General features: G+C 42.7%; 1 protein-coding gene and 1 long non-coding RNA gene across 3 annotated transcripts; both read right to left on the bottom strand.

The window, feature by feature from the left end:
- Positions 1-137: 137 nt before the first annotated feature.
- Positions 138-11213, bottom strand: LOC139577035 (protein FAM219A-like). 2 transcript variants are annotated; one of them, XM_071403754.1, is made up of 6 exons: positions 10829-11213; positions 9374-9479; positions 7357-7459; positions 7043-7123; positions 3640-3715; positions 138-1804 (listed from the first exon to the last, which is right to left on the bottom strand). In XM_071403754.1, the coding sequence occupies exons 1-6, from the start codon at positions 10895-10897 to the stop codon at positions 1646-1648; spliced, it is 594 nt and encodes a 197-aa protein (XP_071259855.1). In that variant the 5' UTR covers positions 10898-11213; the 3' UTR covers positions 138-1645. The 2 variants fall into 2 exon arrangements, with proteins under 2 accessions (XP_071259855.1, XP_071259856.1); XM_071403755.1 differs by having other exon boundaries at positions 3661-3715.
- Positions 11214-16594: 5381 nt separating this feature from the next.
- LOC139577033 (uncharacterized) lies at positions 16595-24005 on the bottom strand. Its single transcript, XR_011675196.1, has 2 exons — positions 23748-24005; positions 16595-17973 (listed from the first exon to the last, which is right to left on the bottom strand). It is a non-coding gene; the product is annotated as an uncharacterized lncRNA (long non-coding RNA).
- Between the last annotated feature and the right edge of the window lie 2229 nt (positions 24006-26234).

Below are 26234 nucleotides of genomic sequence, written 5' to 3'. Positions count from 1 at the left end.
CATGTTCATTATTAGATTGCTAATGAACTTAGTACCTGCCGTCACCGTGCGAGAGTTTTTGCTACATTATCAATACACCTGGCTACCAAAATGCATTTAGAAAAATGCCCCATTATGCAGTAGACTCCCCAAGCAGGTTCAGTTGGCTTTGTGTTTATTGATTTTATACACTACACAGGACAGTAACATTGTTAAATACTAGAATGTAAGTGTCTACATGAGAACACAATAGTAAAATAAATAATCACCTGTCTAAATGAAAAAATTTAATGCATACATTCATACTGCAAATCCCTTTAAAATACATTAGGTCATGAGACTGGCAATAAATACACACATTTTGTTTGAATATTCTTTACTTTAAGACATACTCTAATCGCAAATCAACTCAGAGGTGTTTGAGTGAATGACTCCGTGAGGGATTAGTACTCAAAGTTAATGATACTTATGATCCTTAGATCACTTTCCAACCAATCACGAGAGGAAAATAAACTGCACCCCACCCCCTGCTGTGTGTGTCTGCTCTATTGACACTATTTAGAATGATTGTGCCAATCAAGACGGCAGGAGTGGTTAGTTAGACACATTGTGGGAGGGGCATGGTAGGATGTCAACAGGCTGTATCTAAAAAGCTATCTAAAGTTGGCTTATACTTTTATTTAACAAAACCACTTGTTCCCTTTGGCCTCTACTGGGATGAGTTGTGTAAGCAAACTGGAAAAGTATTGTGTTGTAGAATGAGTCCAATGATACAAAGTGCTGTATCATCCTCTTGAATAAGGGTCATCGCAGATTAGCAATCACCTTAATCACCGTACACATATTACCTTAGAACCCAAACTCAAATGTGCAAGAATAACACATTCAAAAGTGATAAATCAATGAAGAATGGACAAAGTAGCAGAGTGTGCAGTAGTAAGATGTGGGAACAAACAGCCAATTCAGATACATTTCCAAATCCCTTTACAGTAGGTGCTCATCATGAACGTCATCCCTTTGCAATGCATTCATTCCTAAAAACCATAAATACCTCCAACCAGTACAATAAGAAACAGGGCAAGAGTGTCAAGGTAGACTGAATGAGTCCATGGACCAGGCCGGTGCTACACAACCCTGCTTTCAGTACCAAATTACAGTATCAGATATTAAATCTTTACAACACACCCCATTACATACAATCATACAGATCCTTCAAATAAAAAGTATATAACTACAAAAATGAACTAAATAAAACGCAATAAATATGACGAAGTCAAGTAAGCAGAGCAGTGTTATCACCAGCAGTTAAGATAATATTTCCTATTTAGGGACATGGAAATTATATTTTAAATCAAATTACCTTGTTTTTATTTTCGCTTGTATTACACAATATTGACCAGGAAGAGGCATCAGAGAGGCCTAGACTAGTGTGTCTCCTCCCAGATCTCAAACAGAAGTGCATGTCCTACCATAGGAGGAAGTAATCACTGTTAGTCGTATTTGAACATTTTTGTGTTTGTCTTAATTTCCCTCTTTCTATTTTTTCTTTTTACATTTAACTTTCTGCCTGATAAGTTGATTATTTGTTTCCATATAATTATCATATTCTATAAATGCTCTCTGTTGCCACTCTAATGGCAGAGTAAACTCACAGCAGATGTGTGGGCTACTGGATTTGACAGGCGGTGGAGGAGGTGGCTTGGCAGCACATGCAGGTGGGGTTGACAGATTTGGGCAGGATCAGGTCCAGGTCTTCGTCGTCAGGGATCTCGTCCAGCCGGTAACCATCCTTCAACAGCTGGATATTCAGGTCCTGGTTGATTTGCTGCAAGGGTGGACATATGGACATGTGACTAGGGGGTATAAGGTATGGTCAGTCATGTTACTAAGGGGTGTAGGGGATGGTCAGTCATGTTACTAAGGGGTGTAGGGGATGGTCAGTCATGTTACTAGGGGTCGTAGGGGATAGTCAGTTATGTTCTAAGGGGTCGTAGGGGATGGTCAGTCATGTTACTAAGGTGTTGTAGGGGATGGTCAGTCATGTTACTAAGGTGTTGTAGGGGATGGGCAGTCATGTTACTAAGGGGTGTAGGGGATGGTCAGTCATGTTACTAGGGGTCGTAGGGGATAGTCAGTTATGTTCTAAGGGGTCGTAGGGGATGGTCAGTCATGTTACTAAGGTGTTGTAGGGGATGGTCAGTCATGTTACTAAGGTGTTGTAGGGGATGGTCAGTCATGTTACTAGAGGGTGTAGGGGAATGTCACATTACTGGGGCTGCAGAAACTCTACCATAGACTTAAGAAGACTATTAAGTAGTCTTCAAGGAGTACCCATGTAACTAAAGGCTTTTCACACGGTGAAAGCCCGTAGTAACATGACTGACGATCCCCTACACCCCTTAGTAACATGCCTGACCATTGCCTACACCCCTTATTTATCAACTGACCTTGTTTTTATTTTCACTTGTATTACACAATAATGACCAGGAGGAATCAGAGGCCTAGACTAGTGTGTCTCCTGCCAGATGAGTATTCTCAGATAAGTAGTCTTCAAGGAGTACCCATGTAACTGAAGGCTAGTCATATTGTTACACTGTGAAAGCCATAATCACTGTTTTATCATAAGTTATTGAAGTTTACTTACTTCAGCGATCATATCAGGCTTTTGAAGACAGTCTTGTTACAGTAGCTAAATGGTTTAATGACAAAGACATAAGGCTAAAATATATGTAGTGTGTAGTGTAAGTGGTTTTAAGAATGGGTCAGTTGTGGTGACCTTAAATGAATAAAGGTAGCCTGAGATTTTATCCAACAGTAATCCACATTTACTGTAATGAGGTTTGTGAAGGGAGAGAACATGAAGATTGTAAGTGTGGTGGGGATGAGTAGCAATGGCCAGGCATGACTGTAAAGTCCAGTACAGATACAACAGCTGAGACGAGACGGTTTTTATGAAGTTTTAGAACCGAGGTTTGCTTGATCTAGTTTTAGAACGTCTCATGTCAGCTGCTGGAGTTTCTAAGAATCAACATCGAAAATATTAGCTAAAGAAGAGACGTGTCCGTTTAACAGTGTGCAGATGTTCTGTATTTAGCCAAGCCGTTAGCTAGCTAGCCTACCAGACAGATAGCTATTTTGCTGCAGTTAGCTAGCCTAACTTGCTGATATTTCTCTGAAATGTCACGAAAGTCCACCCTGTTTCTGATGCATGCATTTCATGATACTAATTTGCTACAACAACTTGTTACAACCAGAGGCAGCTTTGTTTCAAAGTACATCAGTCATTGTGTTCCAGGCTGTATCACAACCGGCCGTGATTGGGAGTCCCATAGGGCGACGCACAATTGGCCCAGCGTCGTCCGGGTTATGGTTTGGCTGGGGTAGGCTGTCATTGTAAATAAGAATTTGTTCTTAATTGACATTCCTTGTTAAATAATGGCTAAATAAATAAAAACGAAATAAATTGTAAAGAGGCACCATCACAGTGGAAACGGTCGCAACCACACGTATCGTCATTTGATCTGAATGCCCCTTCTTTAGTGAGCTGTTCTACAACACAACATTCTAAAACTGGTTCGTTTTGTCCCGTCTCGTTTCTCCTTATGTCGGCTGTTGTATCTGTTCCGGGCTTAAGTAGTGTTACCCAGAGTGCATAGGTACCTGGTCCCTCACACATCTCACCTCGGCTGAGGAGTATCCCGATGAGGAGTATCTGGACATGTCGAAGTCATCGTCACTGCAACATAAAGGGAAGTGGATGGTCATTTACATAGATTCATATTATCACTGTTGATCTTATATGTACATTCACCTCATGCCTGTCACAATGGCGCCAAATGGGAAGGCTGCAGTTTTACGGGCTCCTAACCAACTGTACTATTTTGTTTTTTTATTTTGCATTGTTTGTAACTCATTTTGTACATAATGTTGCTGCTACCGTCTCTTATGACCGAAAACAGCTTCTGGACATCAGAACAGCGATTACTCACCTCGAACTGGACCAAGATTTTTTTCTTTAATGAGTCCAACGCAAAGGATATACTGCTTCCCGGAGACCAGGCCCTTATCCAGTCATTCGCGTGAAGAAAAGACGGAAATACAGGGGGCGGAAGTCTGGGTAACTTGTGAGAATTTGTCGGCGAGTGAGTAAACCACCACTACCCTCAGTATTATTGGCCAATGTGCAATCATTGGAAAACAAACTGGACGATCAAGACTATCTTACCAACGTGACATTAAAAACTGTAATATCTTATGTTTCACAGAGACTTGGCTGAATGACGACACAGATAATATAGAGCTGGCTGGCTTCTCCGTGTTTCGGCAGGACAGAGCAGCTACGTCTGCTAAGACGAGGGGCGGGGGTGTGTGTCTATTTGTCAATAACTGCTGGTGCGCAATGTCTAATATTAAAGAAGTCTCGAGATATTGCTCGCCTGAGGTAGAATACCTAATGATAAGCTGTGGACCACCCTATCTACCAAGAGAGTTCTCATCTATATCATTCACAGCCGTCTATTTACCACCACAAACCGATGCTGGCACTAAGACCGCATTCAACAAGCTTTATAAGGCCATAAGCAAACAAGAAAATGCTCATTCAGAAGCGGCGCTCCGAGTGGCCGGGGACTTTAATGCAGGCAAATGTCACGTGCAACCAGAGAAAAAAATAAATACTCTAGACCACCTTTACTCCACACACAGAGACGCATACAAAGCTCTTCCCTGCCCTCCATCTGGCAAATCTGACCATCATTTTATCCTCCTGATTCCTGCTTACAAGAAAAAACTAAAGCAGGAAGTACCAGTGACTCGCTCAATACGGAAGTGGTCAGATGACGCGGACACAGGAATGTTTTGCTAGCACAGACTGGAATATGTTCCCGGGATTCATCCAATGGCATTGAGGAGTATACTACCTCAGTCACCAGCTTCATCAACAAGTGCATCGACGACATCGTCCCCACAGTGACCGTTCATACACTACATTTTTTGTCCATTAAAATAACATCTAATTGATCAGAAATACAGTGTAGACATTGTTAATGTTGTAAATGACTATTATAGCTGGAAACGGCTGATTTGTAATGTAATATCTACATAGGCATACAGAGGCCCATTATCAGCAACCATCACTCCTGTGTTCCATTGGCATGTTGTGTTAGCTAATGTCTACACTGTATTTCTGATCAATTTGATGTTATTTTAAATGGACAAAAAATGTGCTTTTCTTTCAAAAACAAGGACATTTCTAAGTGACCCTAAACTTTTGAATAGTAGTGTACATTTCCCAACCAGAAACCATGGATTACAGGCAACATCCACACCATGCTAAAGCCTCTCTGTTGCCGATGTAAGCAATACCTTTAAACAGGTCAACATTTACAAAGGCGCAGGGCCAGACGGATTACTAGGACGTGTACTCAAAGCATGCGCGGACCAACTGGCAAGTGTATTCACTGACATTTTCAACCTCCCCCTGGCCGAGTCTGTAATACCTACATGTGTCAAGCAGACCACCATAGTCCCTGTGCCCAATAAAGTGAAGGTAACCTGCCTAAATGATTACCGCCCCGTAGCACTCACTTCCGTAGCCATGAAGTACTTTGAAAGGCTGTTCAATCGCACTCCACACTGCCCTTTCCCACGTGAACAAAAGGAACACCTATGTGAGAATGCTGTTTATTGACTATAGCTCAGCGTTCAAGACCATAGTGCCCACACACCTCATTACTAAACTAAGGACCCTGGGACTAAACACCTCCCTCTGCAACTGGACCCTGGACTTCCTGATGGGCCACGCCCAGGTGGTAAGAGTAGGCACCAAACATATTCCACTCTGATCCTCAACACTGGGGCCCCTCAGGGGTGCATGCTTAGTTCCCTCCTGTACTCCCTGTTCACCCACGACTACATCAATCAATCAAATGTATTTATAAAGCCCTTCTTACATCAGCTGATATCTCAAAGTGCTGTACAGAAACCCAGCCTAAAACCCCAAACAGCAAGCAATGCAGGTGTTGAAGCACGGTGGCTAGGAAAAACTCCCTAGAAAGGACAGAACCTAGGAAGAAACCTAGAGAGGAACCAGGCTATGAGGGGTGGCCCGTCCTCTTCTGGCTGCGCCGGGTGGAGATTACAACAGAACATGGCCAAGATGTTCAAATGTTCATAGATGACCAGCAGGGTCAAATAATAATAATCACAGTGGTTGTCGAGGGTGCAGGTCAGCACCTCAGGAGTAAATGTCCAGTACATGGCCAAGCACGACTCCCAACACCATCATTAAGTTTGCGAAACAACAGTGGTAGGCCTGATCACCGACAACGATGAGACAGCCTATAGGGAGGTCAGAGACCTGGCAGTGGTGCAAGGACAAAAACCTCTCTCACAACGTGAGCAAGACAAAGGAGATGATTGAGGACTACAAGGAAAGGAGGGCCGAACAAGCCCCCATTAACATCGACGGGGCTGTAGTGGAGCGTGTCGAGAGCTTCAAGTTCCTTGGTGTCCACATCACCAACAAACTATCCAAACACACCAAGACAGTTGTGAAGAGGGCACGACAACACCCGTTCCCCCTCAGGAGACTGAAAAGATTTGGCATGGGTCCCCAGATCCTCAAAAAGTTCTACAGCTGCACCATCGAGAGCATCCTTACCGGTTGCATCACCGCCTGGTATGGCAACTGCTCGGCATCTGAACGTAAGACGCTACAGAGGGTAGTGCGTATGGCCCTGTACTTCACTGGGGCCAAGCTTCCTGACATCCAGGAGCTATTTACTAGGCGTGTCAGAGGAAGGCTGAACAACTAAACTAATCAAATGGCTACCCGGACTATTTACATTGACCCCCCCCTTTTTTTTTTACACTGCTGCTACTCGCTTACAAGGTTAAGGGCTTGTAAGTAAGCATTTCACGGTAAGGTCTACACCTGTTGTATTTGGTGCATGTGACAAATGCAATTTGATTTGATAACCTAAATACTGTATCCATGTTGGCAGGTCTGATAGTAAAGGGTGATGGTGGACAAGTGACATTATGTGTGTACGATATCACCTACCTGTCTGTATCTAGGGCCACCAGGGGCTTCTCATCAGGGCTCTGGTCTAAGGAGGAGTAGCCCTTATTGGGCACCACCAGCCTATGGAGAGGAGAGAGGGAGTGAGTGAAAAAGAGGGAAAAGGTAGAGGTGGGCAGGATAGTGAGTACACAAGAAGGAAGAGGTAGAACAGACCAGGAGGAAGAGAGTGAGTGAGAGTGAAAGAAATGGGAGGGGTTGAAGATACCAGTGAAGAGGGACATAGGGAGAAAGAAAACAATGAATGAAGAACTAAAAGGGAGAAGGCCCTAGTCAGGACTGAGGTCAGCTCTCACCGTGTTCTGGCCATGACATTGTTCTTCTTGGGCTGCTGGTTCACTGGACTTCCTGCATTGCCATTCTTCAGTGATCCCTTCCTGGCCAGCTCTCGCTGTTTCTCTGCACATCACAAGATGTGACATCAGAGGATTGACAAATATAGAGGGCCACAGACACAATCCTGCCATGGCACCTCTCAGATAACCAGTCTCCTGACACCATTCAACTGGTAATCTGTTTTAGAGTCAGAGATGTGTCAAAGATGACAGACCTGGGCCATCACCAGACTATGACACACACAGCACATTAACACCTGGTGCAAGAACGACTCAATTCTGGCCCTAATGAACTTACTGAGTCAACTTTCTGAGTGAATTTACAGAGTAAGGTATTTTGTCATTATTCGATCTTAGCAAATCACATTACTAGACCTACAAGGCGTGGTTCCAAATAGAAAAATAGAAATGGTAGCTAGCTACCTTCTAACTAAAGGGCGAAGCTTCACATAGACAAAAATAATGATAGTATCCTAATCTGTGGGTGATGTGTCGCACTTGTGGGGAAAGCTTTCCCCATAAAAAAGAGAACAAACTCAAATAGATTTTCTAAAATCTTCATGTTGCCTCACACAAGCATATGGGTGGGAATAGGGGGTACACAAGTCAGGCTAATGACTGCAGTGTGCTAGTTTGAGGTTTTGATATAACAGACCTTCTGGGCTTGGGAAGGAAATATCTGGTGTGCGGGACTAGGGCCATCAACAGTAACAGTGACTCCCTCCCTCATCCCAGATGTTATGGGAACATTTGTTAACAGGGTAACATGAGGAGGGATTGCTCATCAAAGGCATGTCTTTTTACAAAATTGTTAAATTGAGTAATTATTTTACCATTTCATTTTCTGGACATCCCAATGAGGTGTGTCAATGTGTTTATATGTATGCCTTTTAAGCCTTGACACTAAACCTAGCCTTTGTATTGCTCCCTTCTACAGTACCTTTGTATTGCTCCCTTCTACAGTACCTTTGTATTGCTCCCTTCTACAGTACCTTGTATTGCTCCCTTCTACAGTACCTTGTATTGCTCCCTTCTACAGTACCTTGTACTTCTCCCTTCTACAGTACCTTGTATTGCTCCCTTCTACAGTACCTTGTACTTCTCCCTTCTACAGTACCTTGTATTGCTCCCTTCTACAGTACCTTTGTATTGCTCCCTTCTACAGTACCTTTGTATTGCTCCCTTCTACAGTACCTTGTATTGCTCCCTTCTACAGTACCTTTGTATTGCTCCCTTCTACAGTACCTTGTATTGCTCCCTTCTACAGTACCTTTGTATTGCTCCCTTCTACAGTACCTTGTTTTTTATTTATCTGTTATTTTACCAGGTAAGTTGACTGAGAACACATTCTCATTTACAGCAACAACCTGGGGAATAGTTACAGGGGAGAGGAATGAGCCAATCGTAAACTGGGGATTATTAGGTGACTGTGATGGTTTGAGGGCCAGATTGGGAATTTAGCCAGAACACCAGGGTTAACACCCCTACTCTTACAATAAGTGCCATGGGATCTTTAATGACCTCAGAGAGTCAGGACACTCGTTTAACGTCCCATCTGAAAGACAGCACCCTACACAGGGCAGTGTCCCCAATCACTGCCCTGGGGAATTGGGATATTTTTTTAGACCAGAGGAAAGAGTGACTCCTACTAGCCCTCCAACACCACTTCCAGCAGATTCTGGTCTCCCATCCTGGGACTGACCAGGACCCACCCTGCTTAGCTTCAGAAGCAAGCCAGCAGTGGTATGCAGGGTGGTATGCTGCTGGCTTGTACTTCTCCCTTCTACAGTACCTTGTACTTCTCCCTTCTACAGTACCTTGTACTTCTCCCTTCTACAGTACCTTGTATTGCTCCCTTCTACAGTACCTTGTATTTCTTCCCACAACATCTTTGTATTGCTCTCCGGACATGTGACCCCTGTCCAAGGTGCTGAAATAAACAGAGGTACTAGGTTCTGCTGAGACCTCTTACACTCACCTATCTTCATCTGCAGAGGAGAGGGCTTGTAGTTAATAGTGACTGGCTCACCCTCCCTCGTGTCTGAGTCTGCCTCCGAAGAAGAAGCCGTGGACGATGCTGGGTCCTGGAGAGAGAGAGAGGTTCTAAATTGCATCACAGTAGTGAGAGATTGGTGTCACACGACTCACGTTCTGGGATGTTTATATGACATTGTCATTATGTATAGGCCAGTAAATACAATAGGCCTACTGCTACTGTATTAGAAAAATATATTTGTGAGATTCCCTGTCCAGCTCACACACACATATGCACTTTACACATACATCAAAGGTTGTCAGGTAGTCACATCTTAACTGTACACAGTTCATTCATTGACTGCCATGACACACATTACACTCATAACTCCCAAAAGCTACGCCACTGCAGATACAGACAAACACTTTCGCTGAATTATGTTATTCCAGATAGGTTCCACCATAGCAGGGGTGGGCAACATACGGCCCATGGACCAAATCCGGCCCATCAGGCCATTCAATCTGGCCCGAGGGTAGTTTGAGTAAAAAAGGAAGAACACTCTTGAATGTCTAAAACTAGACAGTATGTAGAAATTATAATGGACCTATACGTTTTAAAATAACTTCCCCTTTTCAGGCCCGCAAATTGCTTCTGATTAACAAATTGCTCAGGAAAAAATTGTGGCCCTCACTGATTTTTAAAATCTAGATGTGGCCCTTGAGCCAAAATTATTTCCCACCCCTGGACTTGAAAAACGAACTCGATACAGCAAACTAACATGGTCTACTGAGACACAACACTAACTATATGCCTACAGCATGTGATGTAACGAGCGGGTTTGATTCAGAGTGAAACGCCATATGCTGCCGTGGAGGGTACCGCTCCACGCAGTCACCGCATGATGAAGTAATCGAAGGGGGGCTAGGCCTTACTCGCTCCGATAGGAGCGAATTACAATTGCTTTGTAATGTTCAAAAATAGCAAACAATTAAATAATAACACGATCTGTTACATACATGCCAATCCACTACCTACGATTTTTGCAATGACAGGCTTTGTCTCATTTGTTTGTCCCAAGAGCGGATGGCTCTGCGAGGCTGGGATGGTTGTTTTCGCCAAGCATCACCGATGCTCACTACGCAGCTCGATCAATTGAAATATATTGATATTGATCAAGGTCGCCTTAAATTCGCTTCTCATCGCCATAAAGCCAGGCATACTCTCTTGACCTTATGGTTGCCTACCAATAATGCGACATTTTCTACATTTATCAGACAGCTAAAACAAAATGCAACAAATTAACACCAGGCCAATATCGAAATTCAACAATACATTACAGGCAAAACTGATAGCGTCAAAAATGTAGTAGCCTAGTCTAACAGTATAGGAACAGACTGTATTAGCCAATGCATTAATTTATCATCACAAGTTGTAGCCTATAAAAAACATCCCACTTACAAGCGGCTGCATCTCCGCCTGAACAGCGCTAGGCACCTGAAATCTATCTACCGGTATCTCTTCCATCATTTTGGCGAGGTGTTATTTCTACCGTTTATGCCAAGGTAATTAATAATACGGCAGCGCCGTGTGTTTTAGTGTGATCAATTGTGGCTGAGATTTTCGGTTTCTCAGATTTCTATCAATCTCTGCGATTCTCCGGTTCTTTGCCTCATCCCAGCAGGCAGTATCTGTAGTGACCAGTCGGTGACTCAACCACCCACTTCCGGGTACGGATCCGTTAATCGGTCTCGCCCATAATGGTCTCGCCAGCCTTACTGCCGCCCGAGAATGAGCGTAAACCTGTTCCACAATGGCCTGACAATGTGGACCAGTGATTCTTTATGGCATAACTCCAATAAAGATACAACTATTTATAAACTGAGTGGTTCGAGCCCTGAATGCTGATTGGCTGACAGCCGGGGCATATCAGACCGTATTCCACCGTCAAGACAAAACCGTCTCTCATGTTTTTTTACTGCTCTAATTAAGTGTGTAACCAGTTTATAATATCAATAAGGCACCTCGGTTGTTTGTGGTATATGGCTAATATACCACGGCTAAGGGCTGTATCCAGGCACTCCGAGTTGTGTCGTGTGAGAACAGCCCTTAGCCGTGGTATATTGGCCATATACGTGCACTTGGAAAAATAAAATGACAAAACATATTTTATAAATCCCTTTTTATATCAGCAGTTGTCACAAAGTAAATAACAGATATTTGGCCTAAACCCCAAAGAGAAAGCAATGCATAAGCAGAAGCACAGTGGCCAGGATGAACTACGTAGGAAAAAACTAAAGATGAACCAGGCTCAGAGGGGTGCCAGACCTCTTCTGTAATATGACATTTTTATAATTTTTTTTATAAATACGAAGTGTTTTTTATAAACATATTTAGGCCTAATTCTTTGTCGGATCACATCTATTATAGGCTGCCTTTTCTCCCCAATTAAAACAACATGTCGTTGCCATTACAGCAGAGAGCAGCAATATCATGTACTAACTGCAAACTAATCAATACTAATGAAGACGATAGTATTTTTTTAAATTATAATTTCAAGAGCCAGTTGTCTTGGCCAGTATGAACCAGCAGATGGCGCTCCAAACATAGGCTTTGTGATAAGAGTCAACTGGGGGCAATGAGACAAACTAAAGACAACAGAGGCTGTGGTAGGCTTATGGTCCCTTTATATTGACCCAGAGCATTGTGTGTGTGTGTGTGTGTGTGTGTGTGTGTGTGTGTGTGTGTGTGTGTGTGTGTGTGTGTGTGTGTGTGTGTGTGTGTGTGTGTGTGTGTGTGTGTGTGTGTGTGTGTGTGTGTGTGTGTGTGTGTGTGTGTGTGTGTGTGTGTGTGTGTCAGTGGAGGCTGCTGAGGGGAGGACAGCTCATAATAATGGCTGGAACGGCGCAAATGGAATGGCATCAAACACATGGAATCATGTAGTTTTAAAAATCTTCAAATGTATTCCCTATCAGTTTACAATTCAAAATTCGTGGGGAACGGGGAATGGGAACAATAGCATAAGGAAACATGGCAGTTACTACAGGTGCGGCTCTGTCCACTAGCCAGACGGTTGTGACTCGTGGTAACTGTCCATTGATAGTTACACGTACGCGGAACACAGGCCAACATTACGTCCTATTAGGACTCCTTCCATATACTGTATAGTTACCATAGAGTGTGCATCTCATTAGTGTGCGTCCCTACTGTAGGTGCTGTAAATTGCTGAATTAGACTGGTCCCAGATCTGTTTTGGCCATTGTCACTCAGGCCTGGGATACCTATAGTATATCTCCAATCTGTTCAGAAATCAGTTATATAGGTAAGTCTATGACGTCTTTTTAATGTGCATTCGTGGCATCTTTGTAAAAAAAACAACTGTGCGGCATGTTCTCACTGTGAATACCTGTTCCAGGACCTTTGAGCTCCGCAGGTCATTCAGTGTCTCATGTTCATGTGCTCCAGCAACTCTTGATTTACAAATTAATCACTGTTACTGGAGGATACACAGTCAAGTCATAGCAATTAGTCAATAAGCCTTCTACACACACACACACACACACACACACACACACACACACACACACACACACACACACACACACACACACACACACACACACACACACACACACACACACACACACACACACACACACACACACACACACACACACACACACACACACATCGCATGCACGTACACCATTTTGCATACTTGTTTTATTTTGTAATCTGTTGGCACAATACTTTCTGCTCTTTCCAGAATTAGACATCTATATCATTCTCGGAGAAAATTATGTTGAATCATAGTGATTTGCGTTTGTGAATTGGCTTGATAAACCCAATTTCAGAATGGTTATCTATCTCTGGGAATCTCAATGCCACCCACTATGCAGATGTGATGTGATTAGAACCTTAGGTCTGCATGGTGACTCATTCATTATTCACTTCCACTACTCTATTTCCCATGCCTCATTATCTTTCAATAACACACACACACACGCACGCATGCACACACACACACACACACACACACACACACACACACACACACACACACACACACACACACACACACACACACACACACACACACACACACACACACACACACACACACACACACACACACACACACACACACACACACACACACACTGACCTCTATCTTCAGTGACTTCATCCCAGCTTCTCTACCTGGATGTAGGTTATGCAACGCCTCCAGCGGTGCAGATGGAGAGGCAGATTATTGTGTGGTCCTCTGTTTATTAGTATTCTGCTTTTGCAATATATTCTCAACGTGTTATGTAATGCCATGCTGAGTCCAGCTCTTTAATCTCCACCAGGATGGGTCAATTGGAGAACTGAATGAGTAAACACCACCAATCCTACTGGCTTATGCACTCCTTTCCCAATCCTGGAGGGATACCATGGATCCAAGCTTACCATGTTGATATGAGTGAGTGGTGGAGAATTGGCAGTTTCTTCTAACCCCAACAGAGAAGGTCTCTCAGATTTTCAGGGGTCAGGTCGGAACACGTCATTTCAAATTTGTGACAGTAAAGTGAACTGTCCTCCATAAGACTTTAGTGCTTCTTTGCAAGAGGGAAATGTCAGCCTTTTGTGCTTAAAACATGGTGGGACATATCACATTAACTTAAGTCGCTATTTTGGTGGTCCAGATGTAGGATCTTAATTTGATCACCCTGTTGCAGGATAACTTTATTTTTAGCAAACTGTCCCACATTGGATTTTATTTTACATTTCTTCCCTTGCCTAAACAATGAATATCTCCTTCAAACCTTTACCTATATTTTCCAATATCCAACATATTCAACATGTATTATATAGTAATCGTTGTACAACAATTACACAAACTGTAGTTGAAAAAAGCTTGACCAGTTTTCCAATAGTTTTTTTTACAGATTCCAGTTCTGTATTTCATTACTAGGTGGAGACATTGACCATATTGCCCCACACCCTGAGCACCAACCTACATGGTCTACCACCATCTCTCATTAGCACCACCAGCTGAAGAGAGTTTTGTCCCTAATTGTCTGCCCTAAGCTCTATATGAACTTGACCATTCCCTTTGTGATAATTCTGAAGAAGGCCATTAAAGGCCGAAAGTCAATCTTTTAAACTTGCCTAATTAAACAAATCATTTTTTATGGTGAGCGAGTGTTGCGCCTTTTCCAGTCCAATGATGTTTACACATTTTTAGGTTGCACCTCTACTCAAGTTGGTTTCTTTCAGACATAGGTGAAGTCACCTGAAATATTTTGACAGAGAGAGACAGAAAGAGAGAGAGACAGACTGCAAGCTGCTAAAGAGCAGACTGTAGTAGAGGTGGTTGAGGGGACAGCTGTGGAGAGACTCCTCTCTGATAAACATGCTCATCTAGTGAAACCACAGGAGGCTGCTGAGGGGAGGACAGATGATAATAATGTCTGGAATGGAGTGAATGGAATAGTATCAAACCATGTGTTTGATACCATGTGTTTGATACCATGTGTTTGATACCATGTGTTTGATACCATGTGTTTGATACCATGTGTTTGATACCATGTGTTTGATACCATGTGTTTGATACCATTCCATGTATTCTGTTTCAGTCATTATTATGAGCTTGTCTTCCCCAATGAAGGTGCCACCAATCAATCAATCAATCAAATCTATTTATAAAGCCCTTTTTACATCAGCCGATGTCACAAAGTGATTATACAGAAACCCAGCCTAAAACCCCAAACAGCAAGCAATGCAGATGTAGAAGCACAGTGTCTAGGAAAAACTAGAAAGGACAGAACCTAGGAAGAAACCTAGAGAGGAACCAGGCTCTGAGGGGTGGCCAGTCCTCTTCTGGCTGTGCCAGGTGGAGATTATAACAGAACATGGCCAAGATGTTCAAACGTTCGTAGATGACCAGCAGGGTCAGATAATAATAATCACAATGGTTGTAGAGGGTGCAACAGGTCAGCACCTCAGGCAGTTGGCTTTTCATAGCCGATCATTCAGAGTTAGAGACAGCAGGTGCTGGGGAGAGAGAGAGAGTCCAAAACAGTAGGTCCTGGACTAGGTAGCACATCCAGTGAATAGGTACAGGGTTCCATAGCCGCAGGCAGAACAGTTGAAACGGGAGCAGCAGCATGACCAGGTGGATTGTGGTCAGCAAGGAGTCATCAGGCCAGGTAGTCTTGATGCATGGTCCTACGGCTCAGGTCCTCTGAGAGAAGAAAGAGAGAAAGAGAGAAGGAAAGAGAGAGAAAGAGAGAGAGAGAGAGAGAAAAAGAGAGAGAATTCACCCCAGCCTCGGGTGAGTGAAATACTGCCAAGCAGCAGAACAACAAGTCACCAAAGGCCTCTGACATTCTGTCTGAGGTACTCTGTGGACTGTTCCGTTCACACACAGAAGTAAGGGCTCAAAGCTATGGAGTGTAGAGGAGTTAGAGACACCAGTCAGACTCTATCGACTGCAAGCTGGCAAGCAAACGGTCAAGGAGTCAGGAATGTCAAAAGAACAGGTTGGGATCAAAGATAAGACCGTTGTGTAGAGAGATAGAGGAAGAGCGATGGAACCAAGGAGGCAATGGATGAGATGTCCACTGTACGGGAGGAACTCCACTGCACTCTCAAGCAGTGTTCTAGTAATATAGATTAGGAGGTTTGCTAGGGTATCTCAAAAGAGAGAAAGATCAATCGAGGAGTCAAATCTCATAACAGGTTAGTTGTCATGAAGCCTTAATGCTGTGTGGAAGATGTTAACCTGTGTATGTGTGTGTATAGGCTACAAGGCTTATTAACTAATTGCTATGTCTTGACTGTGTATCCTCCAGTAGCAGTGCCTCATTTGTAAATCAGGAGTTGCTGGAGCACATGTGAAGGTGAGACACTGAATGACCTGCGGAGCTCAGAGATCCTGAAATATTAATGAGCGGTGAGAACATGCATGCACAGTTGTTTTTTCATAGGTTTCCAAAGATAATTCAGGCTAATTCAGCAACTTTAAGCACCTACAGCAGTGACGCACACTAATGAGACGCACACTCTAGGGAAAACGTGATTCAAGACCTGCTAGCCCCTGTCTTTACCACAATGTAATAGTTGCACTTTGCTCCCCATATTGTGATGGATAATCATGCACTGTGAGGACAATGTTATGGTTGTTATTTTGTGCTAGTTGTGGTGACATGATTTATGTAGGTCAGTAATATACATCCCCAAAGGTACACAAAAGTAAAACATTTTATTGAGTTAATAAAAAATACAATGAAAATAAAACATTATGTCCATGATTCACAGAACAGCATCACAGTCATAATTACATGTATGGAATGCTGAATGACATGGCACAGTACATGGTAGATCCATCTGTTTCAGGAAGTCATTTTGATTTTCTGCGTCACACCACCGTTAGCTACAGGAGACTTTTGAAAATAGTCACATTGAGTCTCATTATCTCTTTGAGTGTCACTCCTTTGGAAGCTTGTCTATAAATAACAATACTTTTGTGTTTTATAGGAGCCCATTCAGTGGCAGACAGACATATGAAAGTGTCCCTTTAATTTCCCTCAGTCGTTGTTTTTCATAAACCCTTGAGAGTTGATCTGTGGGTGCTGGAGACTTCGAAGTCACAGAGGGCCTTGAGCGTTCTTTCAGTAAACAACACCTCATCAAAACATCCTTTTCCCTCTTCCACTTTCACGTCCGTCCTTTGTTCCGCATCTATCTCTCTATCTCCCTCTCTGCTCTGTCTCTCTTGTGGTCTATTTCACTATCCCTGGCATCATTATTTCTCCAGTTAGTCAACATCAAGTTGTCTCTGATGAGATGAGGGCTGTTCTCTTTCCCTCTCTCTCTCCCTCCCTCTCTCTCTCCTCATTTCCTTTCTCATTTACCCTTTTCCTCATTCCCCAGATTGTGGTTTAGTGCAGATGAGCAGGGGGAGGCCAGACTGCTGAGTGTAAACAGACTGACAGATGGACAGTCTCAGAGCAGAGCCAAGGAGATAAGAGGATTTATGCTGGTGTTTTTGTTTACGTAATGTGGCAGGGAGAGACAAAGAGAGGCAGAAAGAAAGAGGTGTGGGGAGGGGGGGGGATAGAGAGATCGATGGAGAGAATGACTTGACAGATAAGGACCCCGAAACATTCGTTTTTTAGTGTTCACTCATTGTGTTAGTTAACAGTCAGTGGCAGTCTGTTTGGCCAAGAAGTGTTTTTCCTCTGTACGTCCATAATCAGGCTGTAGTCAGTAAGCATTTCTGCTTGCCCCTCTGCTGCTCCCGGGCTACTGTCAGTACTGCTGACCTCTCTTGGCAAGAGGGCACCTTGCAGGCCTTGTAGAGGATGACGAAGAGGATAAGGGTGAGGACGCCCACTACAGAGTTACACACAATGGCCATGATGGTCCATGCAGAGAGACCAGTGCTCAGCTCTGTCTCCATGGTCAACGTCCTGGTTCACACTAAATTTCAAGTTCTGTGAATACAAATCCTCCAAGTTCCGCTCAAGCCCGACTCAGAGGTTTACTGGCACATCCTAGTCCCCGGTCCGCTGTGGGCTTCATACTCTGCTGTCCCTTGTGTTAGCCCCAACAAGTGGCCCCTGAGCAAAGAGGAAAATGTGAGATTTAATGCATGAACATGTACACGCACATTTTAAACATGTAGATGCACCTATGTGAACAACCGTCTTACACACACACATATAGTACACGCTGAGATAATGGGCAGTCTTTCCCCGGGTCCGGACCTTCCGGTGCGGGGACAATGTACTCAAGGTGATCATGCTCTTTCCTAAGGGGACCTGTTCTCCAGGCCAGACTAGCACACTACAGGTTTTAACTGGGGGTGGATGACCATATCACTAACAGCTGATTCTACATGAGGTGTCTTAAGAGCAATAGATGTCATTGAACTTGATTCAAACACTGAAAGCAGTCTTCTTAAGAGTCCACAATACTTAAAACATGTCCAAATGTAATCTACAGATATTATAAATATGTAATCTAACCGCAAATTCTTATTTGTTTGTGTAGTGGACCCTGTGAGTGTGTGTTTAGATGCAGGTTTGTGGATGTGTTGATATCAACCTGGGCCTGTATGTGTGTGTCTGAGTGAGTGTGTGATGGTTTCTGTGTCAGTGAATGATATTCCAATCACACTTCAATATAGAGAACCAACTCATTCATCTCTCTATGCATCCCTCTACAATGCATTCCAATGAGGCCACACATTTCTCCATGCAACTACTGAGTGAGGCAAACTCATTTCAAACTTCTCTCCTCTCTCCCTGCCACTCTCAGCCAATCGTAATCAAGATAGGTGTTTTTTTGAATAAAGGTCGTGGCAATGTTGCACTTGATTGACTCCTGGTAATAGAGTTAATTTTATACCAATGAGAATGGGTGGGGTTTCTTGGATGTGGCATCACACCACGGAAGATCCAGACAAGCTCTAAACTGTTTTTCGGCGCAATTTCCCTGTCAGCTCTCTGCCAGAATGTTCTGTAAAACTATTACCGATGAGAGGGGAAATGAGACCACATGGTATCACAGAGAGTACAGGAGAAAGAGTAGATTCGATGAACATCTGACTGGAGACAGACAGAAAAGAAGAGAGCAGCAGGTTGAAATGGCATTGGAGGTTATCATTTAGAGGAGTCATTTAATGTGCAACATACAGTATGGAAAGCCAAATGGTTTGCATCAATATACATTCATTCTTGAGTCTGTTCACTGCTGATCTGAACTGTGGTAGTGGAGAATGCAAAGTAGTAGCACATAGTTAATGATCATCTCACATCATGTTTCACACATCAGTCATTCATTATTTTTGGGATCCTACTTGGTGGACTGGTGTGTATTGGATCTAATGAGGATGACACACGTCCTGTTCCAGGGATGCACAATTCCAGTCCTCGAGGGCCTGATTGGTGTCACAGTTTTGCCCCAGCTCCAGATAACACACCTGACTCCAATAATCATCTAATCATGATCTTCAGTTTAGAATGACATTAGTTTAATCAGCTGTGTTTGCTAGGGATGGAGAAAAAGTGTAACACCACTCAGGCCCTCGAGGACTGGAGTTGCCCACCCCTGTAAGACTGTCAGTGGTGCCACTGGTGTTGATGTGGAGGAATTGCATGCTGGTTGAAAGACCAGGTGTATATTCAGTGAGGTAACATTTTCAAAATGTTGCAGATAGAAATGCAATGAATAGAGCTAACATGATTCCCTATTCTACATGACAGGCATTCATATCTGTTCTACATAAAGCTTTTCTATCTATTTGCTACCATCCTGAATAGGCCTCAGGTGTAACTAGGGACAGACAGACTGACTGAGGGAATGTCAATTTGATTACAGTCACGAGTGAGTCCAAAGTGCAGGATATAGGCCGGTCCCCTCACCCCCAGACATGGTCAATACCATAGGGTCAATACAGTGAGAAACCCACTGCTGACTGTTATGCAATGGCTATGGACAACAAGAGTTTGTTAGAATGGGGTGGGGCTGGATGTGGATGAGGGGATTAGATTGTGTTCTCTGGACACAACCAAACAATAAGAGTCTATCTCTGTGTGTGTGTGTGTGTGTGTGTGTGTGTGTGTGTGTGTGTGTGTGTGTGTGTGTGTGTGTGTGTGTGTGTGTGTGTGTGTGTGTGTGTGTGTGTGTGCGTGCGTGCGTGCGTGCGTGCGTGCGTGCGTGCGTGTGTGTGTGTGCGCGTGTGTGTGTGCGCGCGTGTGTGTGTGTATCTGTGCGTGCATGGTTGTGAGCATGCATGTATCATGTAACTCTCTCTCTCACACACACACACACACACACACACACACACACACACACACACACACACACACACACACACACACACACACACACACACACACACACACACACACACACACACACACACACAATCGTAGTGATACATACTGTATGTACACGAAAAACCATCAAAGATAACACAGCAGTGTATGTTCCTCAATGCACCCAGGAATCTTTTCCAGAGGAGATCAATGTTATGAGGTCATTGTGTTTTGTCTTTGATCGTATTTGAAGGACTATACACATATTGCCTGTGAGAGGCAGTGTCTTTGTGATGATATGGTTGTATACTTTATGTGTTGTATACTGTATACCGTTTTCTTCTGTTTGGTACCTAATAATCACTCGCTACTACTGTCCTCATTATCAATAGATTATGGCCTCTGTACCTGTTGATAATCTCACACATATATGTGTTAGATAAGACAACACAGATAGAGGAGTATGTCTCCACCACCAATATCATCGTCAGGAGATCACCTCACGATACCTGAAGACAGTTATGTAATGAGTTCTCTTGTGTAAAGACTTTTGTTACTTTCTCTTGGTTCTACAATCTCTTGTATAAGTAGCTCTACTACCTTTAGTAGGTCAAAGTGCCCGTTTACACAGCCAGCTCAATTCAGATTATTTGGCAAATCAGATACACATCCCTTCCTTTTTCCCAAATGTGTAAACAACAAAACAACTACATTGAATCTGATCTTTTGAGTTACGATTTGTATCATTAGTATTTGGTTCTAAAATCCAATACAATTCCGGTGCTCTGCATGCGAGTCTGGACATCAGATCAGTTTGTTTAACTCTTCAGCAACTTTTTTCCATCGCTAGAGTCTCTCTCTCACCAGCCAGGCAAACTCACACACACACACACACACACACGCACGCAAGCACACGCAAGCAAGCAAGCACGCACTCGCACGCACGCACCTGCACACACACACACACACACACACACACACACACACACACACACACACACACACACACACACACACACACACACACACACACACACACACACACACACACACACACACACACACACACACACACACACACACACACACACAGAGAGAATAGGAGAAAACTGAAGATGGTTCAACAACATTGTAGTTACTCCACAATACTAACCTTATCGACAGAGTGAAAAGAAGAATATTCCAAAACATGCATCCTGTTTGCAACAAGGCACTAAATAAATACTGCAAATGTGGCAAAGCACATTTTTTGTGTGTTAGTGTTATGTTTGGGGCAAATCCAATACAACACATGACTGAGTACCACTCTGAGTACCACTCTCCATATTTTCAAGCATAGTGGTGTCGGCATCATGTTATGGGTATGCTTGTAATCGTTAAGGACTGGGGAATTTTTCAGGATAAAAAAGAAACGGAATGGAACTAATCGCAGGCAAAATTCTAAAGGAAAACCTGTCTCAGTCTGCTTTCCACCAGAGACTGTAGACACTGCGAGATGAATTCACCTTTCAACAAGACAGTAACTTAAAACACAAGTCTAATCTACAGTGGAGTTGCTTACTAAGAAAGAGTGAATGTTCCTGAGTGGCCGGGTTACAGTTTTGACTTAAATCTACTTGAATCTATGGCAAGACCTGAAAATGATTGTCTAGCAATGATCAACCACCGATTTGAATAATGGGCAAATATTGCACAATCCAGGTGTGGAAAGCTCTTAGAGACTTACCCAGAAAGACTCACAGCTGGGTATCATTGCCAAAGGTGCTTCTACAAAATATTGAATCAGGGGTGTGAATACTTATGTAAATTAGATATTATTGTATTTCATTTTCAAGAAATTTGCAAAAATAATCAAAAAACATGTTTTCACTTCGTCGTTATGGGATATTGTGTGTAGACATTTTGAATTCAGACTGTAACATGACAAAATGTGGAAGAAGTCAAGGGGTATGGATACTTTATGAAGGCACTGTATCTTTCTGATAGAACACATAGGGTTTTCTTTAATGGAAGCTTCTTTCAAGTTAAACATGTAAAATGTGGTGTATTGTAGGGCAGCTCTTTTGGCCCTCTACTCTATTTTTACCAATGACCTGCCACTGGCATTAAACAAAGCTTGTGTGTCTATGTATTCTGATGATTCGTCCTTATCTGCATCAGCAACCACAGCTAGTGAAATCACTACAACCCTAAACAAAGAGTTGCAGTCAGTTTTAGAATGAATGTCCAATAATAAACTGGTCCTGAACACCTCTTAAACTAAGGGCTTTGTATTTGGTACAAATCATTCCCCAAGTTCTAGACCTCAGCTGAATCTGGTAATGAATGGTGTGACTGTTGAGCAAGTTGAGGAGACTACATTTATTGTTGTTACCTTAGATTGTAAACTGTCATGGTCAAAACATATAGATTCAATGGTTGTAAAGATGGGGAGAAGTCTGTCTGTGATAAAGAGATGCTCTGGCTTTTTGACACCACACTCCACAAAGCAAGTCCTGCAGGGTTAAGTTTTATCTGGATTATTATCCATTCATATGGTCAAGTCCTGCAAAGAAGGACCTAGTTAAGCTGCAGCTGGCCCAGAACAGACCGGCATGTTTTGCTCTTCATTGTAGTCAGAGGGCTAATATCAATACTATGCAGCCAGTCTCTCTTGGCTAAGAGTTGTGGATAAACTTCTTGTTTTTATAAGAAACAATGTCTTGGAAATTCCAAATTGTTTGCATAGTCAACTTACACACAGCACTGACACACACACTTACCCCAGCAGACATGCCACCAGGGGTCTTTTCACAGTCCCCAGGTCCAGAACAAATTCAAGGAATCATACAGTATTATACAGAGTCATGATTGCATGGAACGCCCTTCCATCTCATATAGTGCAAGTGGTCAGCAAATCCGGTTTTTAAAACAAATACAGCAATACCTCACGGCACAACTCCTCTCCCCCATGTGACTTACTTTATGTGTGTATGTATTGACATGTATGTGTAACTGATAGATACACACACATGCACACTACATGTTAATGTTTTTAAATGTATGTAATTTGTAAAGTATTTAGTCAGTAATGTCTTTTTGGTTATGTGTCGGACCCCAGGAAGACTAGCTGTCACCATTGGCTTCGGCTAATGGGGATCCTAATAAAATCATATTAATTCAATGTATCCATGTAGGCCAATTCCCACGAGTGTAAAGGGTTAATGAGCCAGAAACAACAATACCATGCACCCACTAGTGGTCTAAAGATTTTTAGCAATCCATAGATTTGGTATGGTACTGTATTCTGTGGGGTGGAATTACAGCACCATTGTAAATACAGCAAATTTCACACAATGTACCATCATTTACAGTATGCTGCAGTAAAACATTTCAGAGTATTTTACTGTTGATAATACCTAAAACCACTCTATAAATTACAGTTTCCATCACAGTGTGGGAAAATCGGAGAAAAACATATTGTGCTTCTGTTGTTCAACTTGTTCTATTCTAATGATAGTCATCATCAATAACTTAGACCAATAGGCACTTAAAAAATGACCCCACAAACCCTCGCTCACTCACTCACCCACCCGTTCCCGCTTCATTCAGCAGATCGCACCATCCGGAATCAACATATGCACAGATCCAACGTCGAGCAGACTCTGCAACGGATTCTGTTTCATTCTCAGGAAAAAAGTTAAGGCACAAAAGAGCATTATTATTGTTTGACAAGGCAGTTGCCACCAAGTACCAGGCACATTTTCCTGACAGTTAGGTAGTGATTCAATATCCACAGCACACTGCTGGAATGAGAAAGCCTGCAAAGTCCCACCCGTTAGTTGAGTAGTGATGTCACTGTCAATGTGGATCACTGTGATGTCGCACACTCCCTCTCTCCCTCCCCTCCCTTTCGCTGCTCAGGCACAGAGAAGATTCATCTATTTTAAGTAGCCTATAGGCTAACTCCAAGAACATCCCATCAACGGCTTTCTCTCTCACACACTGTGGTGTATAGGCTACTGTAATATACACTGTCCCGTTATATACGCCCTGGAAAATCATCATAGTGAACTTCCTGACATTAAAATGCTGCCACCTGAAATGAAAACAGCCATGTCATTGCACGAATTGGTAAGGCGGGCATTGCACATTTAGTATGCAAGGCGGCAAGCTGTCCCCCCGTGCTCCTTTCAGAGCGTGGGGTGGGAGGGGGGGTTGAAGACAAAGCTCTTTTCAGACCAGACCCCGCGTCAGACAAAATCTCCCCCGGAAAAGAAGGATAAACTCAACAACAGATTCAATCAACTATTTTAAAGGTGTGATCTGGGATCTGTCCATTGGTCATAACACACTGGGCACAGAGGTCAATTCAACATCCATTCCACCTTGGTGACGTGGAAACAACGTTGATTCAACCAGTGTGTAGAATTGTTTATGTAGTCTAGGCCTATATATTCTTGAAGAATAGAAAGTTAAAATTCCGCTTGGGCTTAGCACAAAATATGTTTGTTTACACACAAACAGTTTAACTTAGGCTATTGTTTATTGAAAACACCAAACAGCAAGTAATACTTCTTGTATTGAATGACTTTAATTGACCCCTTGATGTGTAGCTTCAAAATATGTTTACAACTATTATGTGCACTCATAGACACAGGAAACATACACTAAGACACTGATAAATTCCATGTATGCACTCACACACACACATCACATGCACGCACATGCACACACGCACATGCACACACATACACACACAAACACAGTCGGTGTGACAGTGACCTGCTCTAATCGGACATGACATATTGTCTACCTATCAATAAGTCTTCCCTCAAATACGAATTTCCCTGTCAAAACACAGCAAGTCGGTGTGTGTGTGTGTGTGTGTGTGTGTGTGTGTGTGTGTGTGTGTGTGTGTGTGTGTGTGTGTGTGTGTGTGTGTGTGTGTACGAGCAAGCGAGTGTATACAGTATGTGAGTAAGAGAGATAGAGAGAGAGAGACTAAATTCAAATTTAAACTTAATTTCCCCTTGCCTTTGTTCTGTGGCTTTCTCATCCACAGCCTGTCTGCCAATTCTGTGTAGTGTAATCACATCAAAAGCTGAAGATGAAAGACGACTGTTAGGAGAGCATACCTCAGCCTGGCTCACCCAGACGCATATTAGGGTTTTAATGAAACCTCTTTATTCCCAGAATATGCCTGACAGAATAAAGTGTAGAACTAGATGTCTATCTGTAGTGGGGTGAACATACAGGGTTCCATTTTACTGTTCTTAAAACAGGCCCAAATTGCGCGAGAAGAATATAATCTTCACAAATTGTCCAGAGGAATGTCTCAAAACTTTCCTATTAGCAAATATTAAGTAAACAGCATGAACAAAACAACTTATTTTGAATTGTGAAATTATTAAAGTTCCACAAAGCCATTTTTATTTCGATATCAAATCATTTCTGGGTAACAATTAAGTACCTTAGTGTGATTGTTTTCAATTAAAATTGTAACTTAAAAGAAAAAAATTGCTTCTTAGCAAAGAGTATTTTTTCTAAAAATAATTTTGCTAGGACCGTCTGGGAGTGGTCTGAGTGGAGGGTGGAAAACTGAAAACTAGCTGTTATTGGCAGAGAGGTGTGGAACTCTCTTTCTTAATGGTCTATTGACTAAATTATCTCCTGGTGATGTCACCAGGCAGGCCAATACTCCATGCCACCAAAACAGGCTGGAATTTGAGGCGGTCTTTTCAAACAGTTTACACTAAAAGGGCATTATCATACTTTTCACCATTTCACAGTATTATTCCAACCTTATCGTGTGGAAATATATTTAAAACACAGGAAAATCACATTTTTAACTGCACTGGGCTTTTAAGTGTGTATGAAGATAAATGTATAGGAATATATATCTCCCACAAAGCAAACATCTTATAGAAATCCTTTATTTTTATCATGAGTGACTGAGGACATCTTGTGGTGACTGTTAGAACGTTTTGTGAACTGGAGTAGATTAAATGATTCCTGAAATAACAGAATAAGCACAAAGACATCACAGAGCCATTTTTCTAAATCCACAGAGCCATTTT

Source organism: Salvelinus alpinus, chromosome 5 (assembly GCF_045679555.1).
Source record: "Salvelinus alpinus chromosome 5, SLU_Salpinus.1, whole genome shotgun sequence".
NCBI lineage: Eukaryota > Metazoa > Chordata > Actinopteri > Salmoniformes > Salmonidae > Salvelinus > Salvelinus alpinus.
Note: the sequence above shows the minus strand (reverse complement) of the source record. Positions and strands in the feature narration are given on the sequence as shown.